The sequence below is a fragment of the Pocillopora damicornis genome, chromosome 4 (genome assembly GCF_964200805.1).
Source record: "Pocillopora damicornis chromosome 4, jaPocDami1.2, whole genome shotgun sequence".
Lineage (NCBI taxonomy): Eukaryota > Metazoa > Cnidaria > Anthozoa > Scleractinia > Pocilloporidae > Pocillopora > Pocillopora damicornis.
The window spans coordinates 9,428,613-9,447,976 of record NC_142673.1 but is presented as its reverse complement, the minus strand read 5'-3'; the positions used below and the strand labels follow the sequence as shown (position 1 = coordinate 9,447,976).

At 38.9% G+C, this 19,364-nt stretch overlaps 3 protein-coding genes and 1 long non-coding RNA gene across 5 annotated transcripts in view; 2 read left to right on the top strand and 2 right to left on the bottom strand.

Moving 5' to 3' along the window:
- The first annotated feature begins 27 nt into the window (after positions 1-27).
- On the top strand, positions 28-9,705 carry LOC113679252 (guanine nucleotide-binding protein-like 1). 2 transcript variants are annotated; one of them, XR_016185540.1, is made up of 17 exons: positions 28-200; positions 367-538; positions 1,162-1,249; positions 1,617-1,662; positions 2,314-2,465; positions 2,714-2,785; positions 3,453-3,530; positions 4,480-4,612; positions 4,730-4,822; positions 5,254-5,352; positions 5,845-5,910; positions 6,095-6,147; positions 6,692-6,817; positions 7,399-7,585; positions 7,707-7,954; positions 8,190-8,267; positions 9,040-9,705. XR_016185540.1 is itself a non-coding variant. In XM_089202754.1 (17 exons), exons 1-17 carry the CDS (start codon positions 116-118, stop codon positions 9,276-9,278), a joined length of 1,830 nt encoding a protein of 609 aa, XP_089058880.1. In that variant the 5' UTR covers positions 28-115; the 3' UTR covers positions 9,279-9,705. The 2 variants fall into 2 exon arrangements, 1 of the variants encoding a protein (XP_089058880.1); XM_089202754.1 differs by having other exon boundaries at positions 7,707-7,769.
- A 2,277-nt stretch (positions 9,706-11,982) lies between these two features.
- On the bottom strand, positions 11,983-13,313 carry LOC149046743 (uncharacterized). The gene is made up of 2 exons (XR_016185541.1): positions 13,006-13,313; positions 11,983-12,920 (listed from the first exon to the last, which is right to left on the bottom strand). It is a non-coding gene; the product is annotated as an uncharacterized LOC149046743 (long non-coding RNA).
- On the top strand, positions 12,145-13,969 carry LOC113679245 (caspase-3). The gene is made up of 3 exons (XM_027196195.2): positions 12,145-12,283; positions 12,661-12,978; positions 13,297-13,969. Exons 1-3 carry the CDS (start codon positions 12,211-12,213, stop codon positions 13,872-13,874), a joined length of 969 nt encoding a protein of 322 aa, XP_027051996.2. The 5' UTR covers positions 12,145-12,210; the 3' UTR covers positions 13,875-13,969.
- Positions 13,970-14,923: 954 nt separating this feature from the next.
- The window catches only part of LOC113679260 (ciliary microtubule inner protein 2B), a 4,925-nt gene continuing 484 nt past the window's right edge, over positions 14,924-19,364 (bottom strand). The window contains exons 2-4 of the mRNA XM_027196210.2: positions 19,008-19,237; positions 15,626-16,165; positions 14,924-15,194 (exon numbers count right to left, since the gene is read on the bottom strand). Coding sequence (XP_027052011.1) covers positions 15,118-15,194; positions 15,626-16,165; positions 19,008-19,237 — 847 coding nt within the window. The 3' untranslated portion in view covers positions 14,924-15,117. The remainder of the gene's footprint in view (positions 15,195-15,625; positions 16,166-19,007; positions 19,238-19,364) is intronic.

Genomic DNA, 19,364 nt, shown 5'->3' with positions numbered 1-19,364 from the left:
TCGATGGTTCTTATATGACAGCGTTAGTGCTAATGTTTTCATTATTTTCAGTGTTGTGATTCTAAATATAATTTAAATCTCCACACCATTGCTATGATAGACGAACGAGCTGGAAATGCCACGCAAAAAACCCTTTAGCAACAAGCAGAAAAAGAAACAACTGCAGGAAAAAAGAGAAAAAAATCGTTTGAAAAATCTAGGTATTTTGAATTTACCCTAACTTACTCTTATATGCCGGATATCTTCAAAACGGTCATATCATTATAAGCAGCATGGATGTCTGTTTTTAAATAGTGCTACATCGTTGGTGTGTAAGGTGTTTTGCATTTATCGGTCAAAATATGTATTTTTTTTTTTTTTTTTCAGATGAAGGGAGCAAATCTTCAAACGGGAATTCAGCTGACACAGAAGGCGATGAAGAGTCCGAGATTGGAGGGCTCGAAAAATCTTTGGACGAAAGGAGAGCAGCTGTCGATAAATTACATCATCAGCCCCTCACCCATCGGCAGGAGAAAAACCGAAAACACGATCCAAACAGGTACAGGTTATCATGGGAATATTTTAAACTCATCTATGCTTTTAGTTGTGCACAGAAAATGAAATTGAAATACGCGTACGTCCCCCAAAATATTTTTACATAAGATAATCAATCGCTATTCAATTCTTCCCTAAACAGAAGAACGAAACCCTTACACGTATATTCTTGAAAGAAAAGAGGCATCATTTCCTTTAATTTTGTTCTGTATAAATGTTCTTTGCTTGAGTTATTGTAAAACCATACAAGTTCCTAATTCTTCTAACGGACAATGAAGTAAATCGTACAATGACTTGCTGTTCTCCCATCCCATGCAGGTTTTTGTTACACTTAAGTACATCTGAAGAAATTGTGACCTACTGCTTGAATACATTCAGACAGGCCATAGCCACTAAGTTTTCAGATTATCAGCTTGAGGAACTTTTGTTACACTTAGATGTGAATAAAAGCTATTTTTAAAGTTTTGCAATATGCCTTTGGAATGAGAAACAACCACCCTTGCTGACATTTTGTTGTTGAATTTTATATTTCTATTTTAATTTTTAGGATCAAAAACACAAACCCTTACCTTGAATTGACTGCACTTAAATTCAATAATTTATAATTACCTTTATGATTTTCTTCAGATATCGCTTGCAGTTTGATCGCGAATCAAAGGCTGAAATTGAAGCTAGGAAAAAGGCTGCTCAAGAACCACTAGAGTATGTCACCGAGGTATGCTAAGTTCTCATTTTTATCTTGTCACATAAGATATTTATTATAAAGGCACTGATAAGGAAAATTTGTTAACATTATCAAGAGCTGCTTCAGTTGATGATCATTTCCTCTATTCTCCTGACCTTCATGTTTGATTCAGAGGTGGTATTGTAAGGAGAAATTAGATGCTTGTTTCTCTAAGGGGTTAAGGGTTAATAATCTCACCATTTCAGTCTATGAGGTTATGGAAATTGGTTCAAAATGATGCATTTATCCTCTGTTGGTCCAGTAGATTGAATTATAAAATTGCACCAAATTAGTCAATTATTGAATTTGTTTTGGTAGTTCATTTAAATGAATATGATGTTTATTGTCTAAACTGTAGGAAAGTCTTGAGGTGAGCCTTGAAAGTACCTATAATCCTGGATCAGGTATAAATAGACTAATAGTATGTAGGTACTTTAGGAATAAATGCTTATTAATTAAACCTTTCACTCCCATGATCTTGAGAGTAATTCTCCATATTGTCTGCCAAACAATTTTCTGATGTTAGTGTGAAGAATTTTTTTTTGGATCAACTGAGAATCCTCTTAATGACAATTTTTCCCTTTATTCTCATCACTTGCTTGCAGAAGATTATATTGATATTGTAAGGAGAAATTTTGCCTTAGTCGCTCATGGGAGTCAGAGCATCTGTTAACTTGTTATATGGAATCAAAAGTGAATGTGTTATCAGAATATGGCAACTACCCAAAGCTTGATAATTGAATGTGCAATATTATAGATGTTGTTTAAAATATGGTTGAAATATTTGAGAAATTCAAGGGAGATCATATCCATGTACTTGAAGTTTAAATGGTACCAGCAAATTGTCAGGGAAGCCTGATAAAATGCTAAGGGGGAACCTTGCAATGGAGTAGCTTCTAATCCAGGGAGGAGTAGTAGCAAGTTCTAATTTCTTCAGCCACTTGGAAACAGGGATAAGCTGAGGCTGAGAGGGCCAATAGGCTCTAGTACAAACTTTACCATAACTAGCTGGAAAAATAAAGAAAAATAAGTTTGTGTTGTTTATGATTCTGTAGTACTGGACATGCCTAAAAGGCCCCCTTGGAAATATAGCATGAGCAAGGAACAAGTAGAACAAGCAGAGCAAGAAAAGTTTGAAAATTTCTTGGACAAGATTTATGATGAATACAAGCACTCAGAACTCAGTTACTTTGAGCGAAACTTGGAGGTAATATAATTTGTCACTGTATAATTCCTCAAATCAGAGTTGATGATTGGATAGCACTAAACATAGAGCAGTCCTCCACCACGTATGGTGGATCCATTTGGTGAAAATTGAAAATCCAAACAGTTGAATATTTGCTAAATTGAATTAATGTTTTTTTTTATTGTTATTGGAAGGAGTTTTTAATGTAAAAATAATGTGATGTAAATTTTGTGTACCTGGAATAGCCGTTTTATATTTTTATATTGTAGACGTGGAGACAGCTGTGGCGAGTTTTAGAAGTCTCTGATATTGTTGTTCTTATATCAGACATTCGACATCCAGTAAGTTGATGGTTAGACAAAGCTACATTCCATACTACTGTAAAGCTGTATCATTATCTGGTTTGTAATGTTAAAGATCCTAAATTAAAGGTGATACATGTATTGAGTACATTTTCCCTGAAGGTTTCAGATGGTCTTCACTATTGTATTCAATGGGGAAGGAGCTAATATCATCCTTTAAAGGGGCTAATTAGAAGCAGCTATTGACTCTATTTCTAGAGCCAACTGTTTACCCAATTGGACCTTATCTTGTTTTCCCAAGCATGATTTGACCAGAAGTATTACTAATCCTCCCTGATTATGATGCCAGTTCATTGCAGCATTTCATCAGACTTTCCTGACAATTTAAGGTACCCATTTATATTCCTGGGTGGAGAGATGTACCATAAAAGAAGTATTTTTCCCGGGAACACAACACAGTGACCTGGCCAGATCTCAAATTTGGACTTCTCCGCCCACTGTGTCCAGCATACTACCCATCAGGCTAACACAATGACCATAGTGAACCAGGTCAAACCAATGAAAACAACAGGGTAAATGTCCCCTCCTCCCCAAGAATTTTTGGGCCTCATTAATTTCCATAACTGATCTGATATGTTACTAGTAATCCCCAATCTCAAAACAATATCCATGATCATTTTACATCTCTATAATAATATACTTCAAGGTACTTCATTTCCCTCCAACTGTGTACAATCATGTTGTGCAAGACTTAAAGAAAGATTTAGTGTTGGTTTTAAATAAGGTATGTACCACCTTATACATTATCATTATTCTTTTTTTTAAATATTATGCAACAACCAGCAGGCTTCATCAGAGATTCTATAGAATTAAGTCCACTGAATTTGTGTTCCTGAACTTTCAATTAGCCTTTTTGTCAGAGCTTGTAAAATGCTGGCTAGACTTTCCTCAATTCAGAAGAAAGGTAGCATTATTCTGATTTGCTCCATGCTTGTCAACCCAGGATGAATGCAAAAGCCTAATAACCTGCATGGCCAAGAAAAATAAGTAATTAACCCTCTGCACCCCATACCATCAGTATGTATATTCTCCATATTGTTCTCTGTACATTTTCTAAAGTACTGATAAGGAGAATTTGTTTAACAATCAACAGGCCTCCTTACTTAATGATCATTTTCTCTATTCTCACAACCTTAACATGTGATTCCAGGGTGAAACTGTAAGAAGAAAGTAGATGCTTGTAAAATAGGGGGCAAAGGCTTAGCTTTCTCATCAGATTTTCTCATAATGTATTGTAAAATAATTAAGAAAGATGTTTTTTGTCTTGTCACAAGCGTGGGATACAGAAAAATTCTGAGTCCTCATGAGGAATTGAACCTCAGACCTTCGCATTTGTGCTCTGATGCTCTACCACTGTGCCACAAAGACTCTTTTTACATAGAAATAGTAGAGATGGTAAGTTTTTAGCTCAGTGAAGACTGAAGAAAGATCTTTCTTAATTCTTCACTGAGCTCAAAACTTACCATCTCTACTATTTCTATGTAAAATAATTGTAGCTACTTAAAACTGCATGATAACTCAAAGCTGTATGTTCATTTTGATTATTAGTTTTGTAAATTATTTTGTACATCTCTTTTTGTTTTGTTTTGTTTGATTGGTTTTTATATTTTGTTTTTTGTTTTTTGTTTTTTGTTTTTGTGTGTGTGATGTACTGTTTTGTCTTGTTGCTGCAGATAGATCTTGTTCCTCCAGAAGTAGTAACAGCCTGGAAGCATTACTTCACATCCAAGTTTGAAAAGCTCAGGGTTGTATGCTTTACATCCTTCCCTAAAGATGAAAATGAACGTAATAAAGACCCAAGTAAAGGTAAAAGTGTTAAATTATAGAATTAAAATCATCAAAGATGAGCTCCTGAAGAAAATTTCACCTTGATTTTAACTTGGATTGATTTTTGATGATATGCTGAATTGTTTTCAACGCCAGTTTTATCCAAGCGCCGTCGCCGCAAGAGATGTTTCTTTCCTGTTGGACCAAGGGCTCTTCTTGAAGCTTGTGAGAACTTACGTGGAGACAAAGGTATGATGATTAAGTTAACTTAGTTTTCCCACAATTTTGTTAACTCCTAGACTCTTAAGAGTGAGTAGCATCTAATTTTTCCTTACAATATCATCCCTGAATCGTTACAGTGAGGTCACAAGGGTAAAGGAAATGATCGCCAAAAATAGAAACTCAAATTATCCTTATCAGCTCTGAACGGTATGGAGAATATGCATACTGATGTTAGAGTATAGTGTGTTAACGCTATTTGATGCTGTTTAATTGTTAAGCTGGAATTCTGAGTCAAAATCTGCATATTTTGAAGGAAACCAGATTGACATAATCTAAATAAAACTATAGTCAAACTGCCAAGGTCGTTCGAACGATATTTCGTAATAAGCAAGTGGAAAATGGAAACAATTTCCATTGTCTTTTTGTTAAATATTTTTAATCTATCACCTTTATTTTAGTTGACTTTAGCAACTGGGCCAGAAAACTCAGTCAGCAAGAAAAAGGAGAAGAAGAGGGCATCATTTATGATGACTACGGTAGCTCTGAGGAGTCTGAAGGTACAATGCTATGCCTCAATACTACTCAGTGAAATGCAAAAGTCAATAAATTCACAATGGTGTGTATTCAACTAAGTACTGTTGAATGATCATAGACAATCGATCACATACCGGGTGAGCTTATCCTAATTTCCTCAGCGTTTGGCAACTGGCAGAGAGTATTTCATTTTACCGTTACATGCTTGTAGTCTGCGCGGTTCACCCCTTTCTTTTTCAGGTTCCCATTGGGCGTAATAGCTCGCTAATCTCCAGCTATACTTGAGCTGGCCCAGTTTTTCAAAGGACAGATGACGCTATCCAACTAGTAATTCGCATCGCTATGTAGCGGATATGTGTTATTAAAACGAACTGCGCTATCCATCGCATGGCGATTTATCCAGTGGGTAGTGTTATCCACCCTTTAGAAAACATGGGCTTACTACCTCTATACTTGCGAGAAATCATTAACACTTTTTATTCTAAGTAGATATATTCCATTTTTCGTTTCGACAGAAGAGGAAGGTAGTAGTTTTGAAGACGTCGAGCATAACGAAGATATACTAACGTTGGGTCTCGTAGGTAAGTGGAGCCGTGTTCTAGAAGAAAAGTTGATACTAAGGGGCTGCTAGTACATTGTATTTGCAGCGCGCCCGACGCGTGCGTTGCCTAATTAAAGTTGCTTAAAACAAATACAAAGCCATCTTGTACGAGTTAAATTGCTCTGACAACGCGTTCATTAAAGTCTGCTCGGCTCTTATTTTAGGTCACCCAAATGTTGGAAAGTCCTCCCTTCTTAATGGTCTCATCGGACAGAAGGTTTGTAGCAAGGTTCTACAAGTTGTACTTTCCTAACTTTGAAGTTTACTTTGAGCCCTTTTTAGCGGGTGTGCGAATATATCATAAGGGTAGGGATTTCGCCATTCGCTTTGACGAAGTAGTAACGCTCGAAACGTCAGCTTTAGAAACTCTAAAGGGTGGCCAATTTACATGATCAATACAGTCGATGAAACCAGATTACCTGATTTCAATAAAAGCCAGTTACCGTTGGTCTGCAGCCGACTGTACGACCACTCACCGCCGTCTTTTTAGCCAGCGGGCTCTCGTTTTTGGGTTTCGCCTTACGCTATTGAAACTGACCCCTGTAAGAGTCTTGGCTCTTAAAATAGTAGAACCCACCTCTTTCATACACGTTTTGGATGTTCTTTTTCGTATATTTCTTCCCAACAGGTTAAGAGCACCTTTTGTTTCGCCTTACGTTATTTAAACTGACCTCTGTTAGAGTCTTGGCCCTTAAAATAGTAGAACCCACCTCTTCCGTACACGTGTCGAATGCTCTTTTTCGCATATTTGCTCCTAACAGGTTGTGAGCACCTCTCGTACGCCTGGCCACACCAAACATTTTCAGACTATATTTCTTACGCCCAACGTGAGACTCTGTGACTGCCCCGGATTGGTGTTTCCTTCTGTCGTTGGTAAACAGCTTCAGGTAAGCTGTGGTTTTTCTATGTTGCGATAACTTTGGTTGTGCGTTTCTTTCCCAAAGTGGGACTAAAAAATACTCTTAGTGGTAGCTCAGAGTAAATTTTCTTTAATTAAGTCGCGAATATTACGTCTACTGGTGTGGTTTAAAAGGGTGTGGACACAATTCTGTACACTTTTATGTCAGCCGAATTTAAAACTCATGAATACGTAGACAAGTTGTTACTGGGTTTCCGATTTCGTTTCATGGGGATTTCGAGTCGATCGTACTTCACGCTCGTATCGTCACCAGAAGGAGTACTTATTCTGGAAGGTAATGATGCAACCCTTCAGTAATATAAAAGAAAAAACTCTCCCTAGTTCCTGTGCGGCAATTTTTTTTGTTCTCTTATCGAGAATAAAAGAGCGGATAAAGACACCCTATCCGAAAGATATATCTGATCCATCCGTATGATACCTACCTGTACCTAAACTTTGCCCTCTTACCTCTTTGTTTCACTGGTACCCAGCTGTCACAATTCAGCCACAGATGTCAAGACATCCTCAGCAGATGTACTCAACGTTGTTGCCGTGTTTTCCTGCCCTTAGATCTTATCAGGAATGTATCCTATTTCACAAGTTCAGGAACCATACACCTCTGTGGGGTATTTAGCTGCCAGAGTACCCCTGGTTGATCTACTACAGCTGGTCCACCCCGAAAATAGAGCTGATTCTGATGGAGAGGGAGGGGTGGGAGAGGAAAACCATCCTTGGTCAGCATGGGATGTTTGTGACGGTGAGATGAATACTCTCCAGATCTAACCTGCTTCTTACAACATTTCGCTGTTAAATAACTTTTCTGAACATGACTGCAGTCTAAGTCTCTAACGGTGCTCTTGTTTTGATGATTCTTTCAGCCTGGGCTCATAAGAGAAGTTTTCTAACAGCAAAAGCAGGCCGCCCCGATGTATATCGAGCAGGTATTTGGCGTTGCTAACATCATCTCGGAAAGATTTGGGTTGAACTACCTGTACCTAGATGCAGACGCCTTATCTTAGAAAGGAGATCAGACAAACAGAGCTTGCTAAGAATTTATGATGCGTGTCAGTGGCAAGGTGCAGTTGCTATGTCATAAAACTGATGCACAGACGGTTTTGAGACGCCGGTAAGAGAATGCAGCATCTTCTCGCGCGCTTCTCCGTCAACCATTCAACTAAACGCTCGATTAAAATTTGTGAAGAGCATCAGGGTAGAGAATTTTTAACTTTTAGCTTGAAAATTCTGCAATTGACATGATCCTGAAACGATACTCTCTCTCTCTCTCTCTCTATATATATATATATATATATATATATATACTTTTTTAATGTTCGGTTTATTTTCTGTACTTTACATCTTAGCCAACAGTCTTTTGAGACTGGCTGTGGATGGCAAGATTGTTATGTGTGTATATCCACCAGGCTTCATAAACAAAAGAGGTAAGTCAATCGGAATCTTTTCCCCAATGATTTTCGTGTCAATGACATGGAATTGATAAGCAATTGCCAATTACAGTTTACCAGTGAAGGTGGGTGGCTCTATATAACTTTTTTGTGAGATGAAAAAAGCAAAAAAAAGAGCTTGTAAACCTGGCGTTGGCGCACAATTAAACGACTCTTGTGACAAGTGTGGGAAGGAAACGACGGACGAATTTCGCCTGAGTGAGGTAAAGCTAATAACAAAGACGTCACAAGGAGCCAATCAGAAAATAGTCTACTGCACTGCTCGGATCAATATCAGTATCTGGGCAATTGACCACCTACCCCTCCCCTAACCCAACATTAACCTTAACTTGTTGTCAATTGACTGTTGTTGAGTTAGGGGAGGGGTAGGTGAGCAGTTGCCTAGATACTGATATTGATCCCACTGCTTAAGTAGTGCTCATTACTGTGAAGAATGCTGTCATATTCATTTCTTAACCCGCAGTTCACATATGTGATTTTCATATTAACACAGTCAATTATTCATCACTTCACGGGTTTATTACGAGCTAACATAGTGACCAGCTTCCAGTTGACTTGTTAACTTGGTTGGTAGAGCACTGCACCGGTATCGCAGAGGTCACGGGTTCAAATCCCGTGCAGGCCTGAATTTTTTTCAGGCCTTATTTTCACTACTGCCCAAGATCTCTTCCGTGTTCAGAATAGCTTATGTTGTCACCATCGCTTTTGGTGTTACGCCTGAATCTTGAATCTTGCTATGGCTCAACAGATGAATGGCAGCAACATCCTGAAACGGAAGAGATTGCCCTTCTACAAGACAGACACTCAGAAAGTAAACGACTGCGACTTCAGGAAAACGAGGTGGACGAGCTGTCATTGCATCTGCTTGCCCCTCCGGGCTGGAGCAAGAGAGATGAGAGACCGAGTAGTGATGGCGATGACGAACAGGAGGGGGAGGAAAGCGAAGTCATGTCCTCAAACCCGTTTGCACTTCTGTCTGACGAGTGAAGTATATAACGAAGGAATTCGTGCCACTGCTGTTACGAAGTGTCAATTGATTGCGCCCTCGAGAAGTGACGCGAGATGATTTGCAGTGGAGCACATTACACTCAATTCATAAATCCGCTTTTAGCTTGTTCGTCGCTTGACGCCGCTTGATGATGAAAGAAACATCTCAGAATATGGGAAAGAGACAAAAGGGATGTCTAATTCTCTAAACTGAAAAAATTACCAAAAAATGTAACATGAATCACTCATCATTTGTGAACAGCGGTTTGTGGGATAACTTTCGGAATCACTTAACGCATTTTATTGGTTATCTTTACTGGGGAAAAATTCTCGCCAGGTTGTTGCATTTGCGTAAAAAAATACCAAAGCTCTCGCACAGTATTTTTTCTTTTACCTCAATGGGGCTGAAATAAAGAGTGAAAATGAATAATGTTAGGTTAATGATTATGATGGTGATGCATTCATGCAGCGCAACCTTCATATAACTACCCTTTAATACGCTTTACAACACCCTGCGGAGGACTATGGCCAGACTGCATTAAGCAGTTTACAATTTTGAAAAGGAAATTTTGCAGGTGCCCCTAATTTTAGAACTTTTGGAAACTTAGCCAGACCTACGTTCCCTACTCTTTTCAAACAGAGCGTGGATTCTTTAACGTCCCCTCTCAACCAATGCAGTGAAGATGCAGGAGAGGGGGCCTGCGGTTTATCGTCCTTATCCGAGAAGACTGGAACGTCTAACCTTAAGCGAATGCCATAGCAGAGGCTGTAGCACTTTCTCCCTCGTCATCATTTACAATATTCAAAATGAGGTTCCCCTCCCCCCGAGGGAATAAGTTCAAAAGACATCATTGCAGTGGCCGCCAACCTAACGTAAAACAAACGTAAAAGCGCAAGGCCACAGGTTTCGAGAGAGGGAATGCGTGTGTGACGGAGAAGGGACTGGGTTCGGTTCTGCACCTGATTAGCTCGCTTTAAAGAAGCACACTGTTTTGGTGCTAATTAATCATCAGTAGGCGAGGGATTTCAAACTGATTGTAATTGAAAATTGCCCGTTTTGATTCATTTGAATGCAAACAAGGAAAAAGAGCTTTTCCTTTGAAAATGAACCATGTACACTGCAGCACGTTCTTGAGATTCAGATGGATGAAATATGCAAGTAAAAAATTTCAAAACTCAGTCGACAGCGATGACATGATCGTGCTAATTTGAAAGAGATGATGATGACTCTGCGAGGACACCAAAGAGTCTGAAATGGAATAAAATTTCACTTTGTATATCATGAATCAAATCGCGAATATCCAATAAGCAATTTTCACGACTTCGAAAGAATGCGTTATGATTTAGTACAGACTCCTAAATTGGGGACTAAATTGGAATGCTGTCCGGTCGTCAGATTTGTTTATCACGAATATTACTGAGTATTACCCATTGCTATTACCATTACATAACATACAGGGGAAATTTTAGATGCTGATCGGCTGAGACAGCTTCATTAATTTTGGTAATTTCCCAGGACACAATTACTTGAAATTGAGAACATTGACGAGGGCAATACAATTTATGCAACTTCTGAAAACACTCTTATTAATCCTTAATTTTACTCGGCCCCGTATGATTACCTCTTTCGTAATGCTAATGAGAATACAGGCGACACACCAGTCACGTAAGGAGTAGGAAAAACGACCGACTGCAAAGGTGAGATACGTGTTAAGATAGGTAAAGAAAGTGGTCCCGGAAGTAAGGGGTCTCACATTTTCTTCGAGTATCACAGCGGTTTGCTGGTCTCGCTCTCTTGGTCTCGAAAATTTAAAGATCAGGGCCTAGTTTTTGTTTTCGAAAAATACCTCGGTGTTATGCGTTTTGAAGCCAACCCGTCTTGAGAAACATCCTGTGTGTTTCTAACACATTTTTGGAACTGTTTACACCTGTACCATGTACGTGCTTCAGTGGATAAATGTTTTACAATTTGCAGTAAATAAATATACGTAAAAATCCATACAAATCAAGGACCTAAAATACTTTTTGACTCTTTGATTCGGATTTTTATAAATAGCATTCTGTTCTCGTCGAGCAACGAGTTACAGAAGCTATTTTAAAATAGTTATTCATAGATGAAATATTTAGCAGCGCCTTAAAGTGTATTCTTGGACTCAAATATTACGTATCAGTGTTGTTACGGTTTTGGTACTACCAGAAATGGCTTTGAACAAATTTTTTGTCGTTGCGTGACAGTGACCTTCGTACTTCCTGATACAAAATGAACAGTATTCTAATTTTGCATCTTTGTTAATAATTATCCATTTTTTTTTTTTTTTTTTGGGACTCGAATGGTGTTTTATTTGATCGTTTTCTCGTAGGCGACTACCGCCTTCAACAGTTGATCTAGTTGTTTTAAAACCGTGGGTGGATATTCCAGAGATATTTAAAGGAATTTCGAACCAAATGAAAGGATTACAAAGACATTGCACTGACGTGGTACTCGTTTAAGTTGAAACCGAAATTCTGTCTATCCATGTGAGCCACGTGTATTTGTTAGGAATAACACACAATAATGTGTGGGAGAATCAAACAAATGGACTCGCCAAATGACCGTCAAGAACGCCCGAGATTATCATTATTCAGGGTAACATAAAGCATTTTAATAAAAAAAAACCATTCAATGTTGTGAAGAAAAAGGATTTCAAATGAAACTTACGATGGTTTTAAACTATAATACGTAGTTATATTCAGATGCTTCGGCAACACTGACGTAAATTATTCAATAACACAATTTTTATCAATAGTAGCTAACCCAAAAAGGAAGGATGCGCTTTGGATTTCCGGTCTGCAAACCTTTCATCTTTGGATTTGCGTAAGAAGGCTTGGCTTTTTAAGGACAAGAGTTCACGCTGGATAGTCAGAATTTGTAGGTGAATCAAACTACAGAACAATGGGCAACGTTTTGTTTAACTATTTAGGTAACGGTGTGAGCGAAGATCTCCGGGAGGAAATCGCCCGTCACGGTAAGTTTCAGACTGGATTCCAATCAAGATGCATTATGAAGCGGTCCTTAATTTTTTTTAGTCATAAGATCCAATGCCTCTTTCAACTAACCGTGCAAAATACGTACTGACATCTCAATCCGTGATGTTGAACCAACTGACCGAAGTAAACATTAATTGATGTGTTCAGTCTCAATGTGAGAAAACGCACAAAAAGATTGCTCTTTGTCAGGATGTTCTCGCCCTAACTTTGAGCAGCGTTGTTCTCACCTTCAACTGTTACTGGCCTTCCATTTTCAAGCCCTTTTGAAAAGGCTTTGTGAAATAAAACTGAGTAAACTTTGAATTATTCACAGAAAATTAAACAAATATTAACGCGTTCGTTTTCGTGTATACAGGCAAGGCGTATGATGCCGATGATTCGATTCAGTTGACACCCACTCTTCAAATGGCAGATACGAGTCGAAACGTCAATCGTGTAAAAGACCTGCCAAAGGATCAAGTCTACGAAGGGGTGCAGAATCCGTATGTGTTAGTGATAAACAACGTGAACTTTAAAGAAGACCCAGTACCAAGGAATGGAGCCGAACACGATCTTGAAAACGTGGAAACGTTTTTACGAGAAGCTGGTTTCGAGTCTGTGGAGAAGCGTTACGATCTGGAAAAAAAAGAGATGATGGCAGCTTTTGACGAAACTCGAAAAAGTATTGAATCAGGTAAGTGGCTTTACACCGAATTTCTACCTGTTTTGCTCTCAGCGATGGAAGCTGATCCGATGAGCGTCTACTCCATTGCCTTTGTTTGGTCTTGTCACGCAACATGCTCTCCTCAAAATGGAAAGGAGATCATTGTACGAGGTTCAGTCACTTATCGCCGTCGAAGCCCTACAGCACATGCTCTCTCCGCCCTCAAAGGACGAGAGCAAATGACAAAGTTATTTTTTAATTCGGGCTCCTGTTTTGTAAGGTCTGGTATGTAAATAATAAGAAGAGCTGTTACAAATTCAATTCTAATCGAATAATTTCATTGCACAGGTAAACATGACGGCCTCATATGCATTATCATGAGTCACGGCGATGACAGAGGAATCAAGTGCAAGAACGGTGAAACCATTCCAGTTGACGAAATAACCTCTAAATTCCGTGGTGGCGATGAATCGTGTCCACAGCTAGCGGGAAAACCTAAACTATTCTTCCTTCAAGCATGCAGAGGAATAGTCGACGATAAAGGGTATCGGCATGCAGCCAGTTCGCAAGACGACGATGTTGTTGCTGATAGCTTTTCTTCTGAGAGAACGTCTCTGACGCTTCCTTCTGATGCAGATTTTTTGATTAGTTACTCTACCACCACGGGTTACAAGTCATACAGGAGGTTCACCATGCCCACAGCAAGTGCACCACCCAGTGAAACGCTCGGCTCCTGGTTCATCTTCACATTAATGAGAGTTCTACGGGAAAATTCACACAAGGACGACTTGATGACAATGCTGACTAAGGTGAATCAAGAAATGATTAAATATGCGACAGGTAAAGGCTGCAAGCAGATTCCAAGCCATGTCTCCATGCTCACACGAAAGGTCTTCTTCACAAATTTTTTTAATAAGGCATTTTAATTTAACCATAAAAAACAAACATCTCTTTATCGTTCCTTGCTTTTGGCTGTAATAAATTTACTTGTTGTGAAATAAAGATCATTTTCAAGCTGTAAGTGTTGTCTATTCGATGAAGCGGGTAAGAAAGTTGTTTCTGCGAATTCTTACTAACATCACATTAAATTTTCTATTTCTTCTGCGATATTTTTCAATTTCATCCGAACAGGGAACTCGAATGCCTGTTTCATGATACACCATCGCGCGCAACATCGAACGTTGGAAAAACTGTAGGTACACGAGGCCAAAAACTACCATGGTTTACATTAATGGTGTAAATAGTGCTTTTCTATTGTGGTCCGTTAAACCAAAACAGTTTTTCTGTCAGCGAATCAGAACAAATTGGGAACTTCAAGTGAAACAATTCAAGTGCCAGAAGTGCGAGAAAACGCTGATAGCCAAGTCGCGGTTGATCTCAGTAAAGAATTTGATGGGGTGGGAGAGAGACATTTCTCAGGTGGTGAAGTGAAGTACTGGAAACCAACGAAATCTAGTATTATTTTTGACACGTAAATGAAAATTTATAGAGCTCGAGATCAGGACTAATTTGAGACTATTTCTCAAAAAGGCCTCATAAACTTACGGCACTCCCATCGAGAGTCTCTCAAATGCCGACTCACAAAGGCCTCGTAAGGTGTTTAGATCATATAATGAGTTACCCTTGATTGGTGTCAAATGCCAAAATGGAACTGGACGTTGATAAACCTCCGCTCTATTTGAACATTTGGTTCTCATTCATTTTAGGTTTTCTTTAAATTGGTAATATAAATCAGATTCACTTTAGCATGAGTTTGAGTCTAATTCCATCTGTCGAAAGGGAGTCGGCATCCTGTAATCAGAGTGTTTTATTTGATACTTTATAAGGAAACTGGCCTGAACATACGTGACACGAAGTTCTTTGGGCACTCGACGGCGCTCGAGGCCAAAACGACTCTTTTCTCTTCCTCTTCCAGCATCGGAAGAAGGGAAACAATTTCTTTCAAGACCAATATCCCAGAATCTTACTGCCAGCCTTTCCTTATTAAAATTTTTATTGACATTAACAGATTATCCAAATGATAGCGATCTTTGCGTGAATACAAAATAAATGTTTTGAATTAAACTTGCACGGCTGTCGATAAGATATTTGGTACTATCTTCATTACTTCTTCAGTTTTAACCAAAATTCTTTCATACACATATTGCATAAACACAGAAAGTTAAGTCTTTAGGCGGTCAGGGCTTTCATAGGCGCTGCGTTCTGGGTGCTGTACCCAAATGTCATCCCATAACGGAATTTCTCACCTGAAAACCAAATAAAAGTGACACGTTCAGTAAACTCTTCCAGCGAGCTACGAGAAAAGGGAAATCTGTCATTAATCTCGCACCCAGATCTCTCAGTGATGAAGAGAGCTTTGTTAGGAAAGAGTTCAAAGTTTTTTCACAGTTTTTTCAAACTTTTGGACATTTATGAAGTTTCGGCCGGCGCCAATTTGCTTTTTGTTTTGCTGCTTCATTTTCATATGTGCGATCTTCTTTGATGTGCAGATCTAACGAGCTTTAGCGATTCCAATGTAATTTTGCTTCTAGTAATGGGTTTTAGATATCAACATACTTGTTCGTTAAGCAGCAGGATATAATAGAGTGTTGTTCTGTACGACTTAAAGTTGTCGGGCGTTACAAACGCCTTAAGAAATCCTATTTCCAGGGAAACTGGTAGAGAATGGATACTGTACCTGGCACATGTCCAGTGTAATGAGGGACCTGTCCCGAACCTCGGATGTAAATCGGCTTGGTGTCGACGATTTTGATCTCGGGTCGATCGACAGTTATCGGCAGCTCCTTGACACGCTTCAGCCTGTCACTTTCAACCGTGAAATCACACAGCGCTTTATTCGTCAACAGGGGATAGCCCATTCCCATTTCGCCCCTAGCTCGCGGGACGAATCCCGTGTATCCCGACATGAGGAACTTCTTCGGGTCGTCGTTACTCATTATGAATGGGGAAAGTGAATGTTGTAAAGCGAATGGGGAATAATACGCCTTAGGTCGAATAGTTATTGACTTGAGCGGAGTCTTGTACTTGGTTGTAATCAAGGTATCACTGGATAGCATTTCTTTGGGAACGTCTTTGCCTTTTTGCAACTCTGCGATTGTTCTTAGGTCGCGGATCTTACGATTATTTTTCACCTGGTCTTCCTGGAAACTTGCAATGGCGCTTAAACACGTGTCTGCGTAAGGTTTTCCAAAGTAATGCTCTCCTTTTGGTATATAACCTGATGATCAAAAAAAGGGGGAAAGGTCAATGCTGTGATGGCTTTGAGCATGTCCAAATGGGTGGGGTTTTTGTTTCGCGCATCGGGGGATTGTGGCGAGGGGACGACGAAAACATTTCCCTGTGTCCCTTGTGGGGTGGGTACGGGGCCCAAACGTACCTCCATCTGCAACTTACTTTTTTGTCATATGAAAAAACTCTCGGTGGCATATCAAGTCACGTCATCCGCGTGCGTTTGCTAGAAATTTGCGGCACCGCTTTATTTACTCATTTAGTACACAATTAGGAGTAAATGTTGCGGAAGGCGCGCTCTGATTGGCGATTTAAGATCCGAATATTCTTTGCTATTCACCTTCAAGCAGTGCACACGGGATTTATGCTCGAAAATAATTTAATTGTCGCAGGACTAAACGAATTAAAATCAACTTTTTTTTGCTACGTTATCACACTATTCTAGTATATACTAAAACAACTATTCGCCTCAGAGTCGTCTGGCAATGAGTATTTACCTCGCCGCTTTGCAGCTTGGTAACTGTCCACCACTAGCCACCTTCACTTCGGTGAATTGTTGTTAAATATATTCGAATCATTTACCGCGGTAGTCTCGTGTCTCTGGCTGGAGTCCTTAACTCCTTCTCGATAAAAGAGAGGATTGAGGAAACTGAAAGTTCTTAAGGTACCTTGCACCGACACACTTCATTACAAGCCTATTTTACCAAGTTCTGATACACACGGGAAGGTTAAAACCTTCGGTCAAATTCAGTTATTTGTTTGACTAAGAGCAATACTAAAGCCGGAATATCTGCCCTTTTTGGTGGGCAAATATCATTACAGATACACCTGAATTTTTTTGCTGAAGTAACTTTTTAACAGCTAAAAAAAATCTTCTTAAGCTAAGAAATTGTTTAAGCCTGCTAAACAATAAAAATAGAACTATATTTAATCTGAAATATTGTAAGGGTTTCCTTATATTGGTGATGGAAAAAAGAATGGAAATATTATACTTCTTTAAGCCATTCGATACAAAAAAATTATAATAGCCAGGTTGATCATTTCTTATTCCTTTTGGCGGTCTTATATAGGTACCATTTCTTTAACCTTTTTCTTATTGTGGTTGTGAATTTGACATGGAGACAGATGTTTCTGCGTAAGCTGCGGTTTGCAGCTAGTTAACGGTATATTTTCATTATGTTGCTAAGAAAAATAATTAAGTACCAAGAAAATGACTCTACCCTATAAAAATTGATCCCGTACAGGACTTTCCTGGAAATAACCCTCCTTTATTCTTTTATCCATTTAATACTCTCGTTTTTACGCTGAATCCTTGTCGAATTCCCGATCAGGAAAATAGTTTTTAGTTTTTAATTTAACACGTTCGACACCTTTTTTTCTTAGTGGTGATTTAAGGTGTAAACGTGAAGTACTTTCATCTGCTGCACTGAATTTGCAATTAGATAACTTATGCGAATAGCACGTAGTTTTCTTAGGGGGGGTACCTTGGGTACGCCCTTTCTTCTTCGAATTTTGTGTATGCTCTGCTGTTATGTAACAACCTTCAAGTAAGTGTTGACTTTCCCGCTATCCTGGCTTTTCTGTTGTTTCCTTCAGTGGCCTTGAATGTCACTAGTCCTTAATGTTCTTTGATTTTGCTGTTTTGCTTGGTTTTCCTGGCTTTTCTTTTGGTAGCCTGGTTTCTCCTGGTTTTTCTTCCACAACCACAATAAGAAAAAGGTCAAAGAAATGGTACCAAGATGAGACCGCCAAAAGGAATAAGAAATGATCAACCTGGCTATTATAATTTTTTTTTACCGAATGGCTTAAAGTAGTATAATATTTCCATTCCTTTTTCCATCACCAATATAAGGAAACCCGTATCTTCATGCCGACACAGAAACAAAGCGTTGCTACGCAACAGCTGAACTTTAAAGTTTTTAAGTTTACCGCGTATTATGTAAATTTTCCTAGTATATACACGATAGTCACATGAATATTCTTTCATTAAACCCCTGAAGAGTGAAGCGATTCACGAAACAGGCTTGTCGGGAAATGTAGTTGCGTCCTTTTTTCCTCTCATAATATATATATATATATATATATATATATATATATATATATATATTTTTTTTTTTTTTTTGTTCCTTTCACGAGTACTTTGATTACCAAAAAAGCAATTTTATCCGATGTTGATTCTGTTATGCCTAAACTGGTGTATGTTCCAGCGGCATATCATAATATGACAAACAAAGGTAACGCAATATTCAGTTATCTGATGGGCAACGCATACATTACATAAATTTTAAAGCTCATGAAATCGAGACTCGTCTGCTCCCTTGGTTACAGCTGTAAACTATTCACCACAAGAGTCACAAGACAGGAAAACACTGGGACGTCTGATTCTTCCATATCTCTCGAAAATGAATTAAATGATTTCAAACCACTTTTTCTAGGCTCAGACACGGTTCAAGTTTTTTAATTGAACATTGTCGGCCTTTCTGGTGTTTCTGCTCCTTCTCTAAACGAGAATAAAGCCCTCGCTACTCTTGTGTTTGTGCCTGTCACCTTTAAATTCTTTCAATTTATTTTCTATCGTTTATAGCGGAAGGGATAAAAGTTGTTCTAGATTTTGTCATGAAACATCACTATATTTCAACATCTTTTCACGAATCCCTCCACAAGCAGCGATTTGTTTTCATTTCTTTAGCAAAGCAAACCGCAATAAACTTCTTTGACACTCGTTTGTGTACCAAGGATTATAATATACGATTAGATAATCGCCTCAAAACATAGCTCTAGGATATGTGTTAGAGCTTAAAGGCAGAAAAAACATCGCTTCTACTTCCTACCTGTGTAGTTTGGCACCATTTCATCGCACAATTTCTGATCGCCGAGATTTTTGCAACGCGCCGCTATCAAAGATCTCCTGTTGTCCTTCGGCGGTCGGGGATGTGGAGTTATGTCGGACAGTACAGGCCTGCCGGAGCTAGCCACACTAGATGTTGTCAAAAGCTGAGAGGTTGTTCTTCCGAAAGTTTCGCCAATTTGGTACTTGAATTGTGGGCAATAACCGCAATAACTGCGTAAGCAAAGCAATCATAAAGACATAAATTCTCGCTGGCAAAAATGAAATTCGTATTCTATTTAAAAGTATTTGCGAGGAGTAAGCGATTTGCACAGCGCGCGACAGATTATAAAATCCTGCC

Excerpts from the sequence above, each read along its gene's own strand:
- LOC113679245 (XM_027196195.2), top strand. The coding sequence starts at position 12,211 with ATGGGCAACGTTTTGTTTAACTATTTAGGTAACGGTGTGAGCGAAGAT. Across the intron at positions 12,284-12,660 it reads GGAGGAAATCGCCCGTCACG|GCAAGGCGTATGATGCCGAT; the intron begins GTAAGTTTCAGA and ends TCGTGTATACAG. Across the intron at positions 12,979-13,296 it reads TCGAAAAAGTATTGAATCAG|GTAAACATGACGGCCTCATA; the intron begins GTAAGTGGCTTT and ends TTCATTGCACAG.
- LOC113679252 (XM_089202754.1), top strand. The coding sequence starts at position 116 with ATGCCACGCAAAAAACCCTTTAGCAACAAGCAGAAAAAGAAACAACTG. Across the intron at positions 5,911-6,094 it reads ACTAACGTTGGGTCTCGTAG|GTCACCCAAATGTTGGAAAG; the intron begins GTAAGTGGAGCC and ends CTCTTATTTTAG. Across the intron at positions 6,818-7,398 it reads TCGTTGGTAAACAGCTTCAG|ATCTTATCAGGAATGTATCC; the intron begins GTAAGCTGTGGT and ends TCCTGCCCTTAG.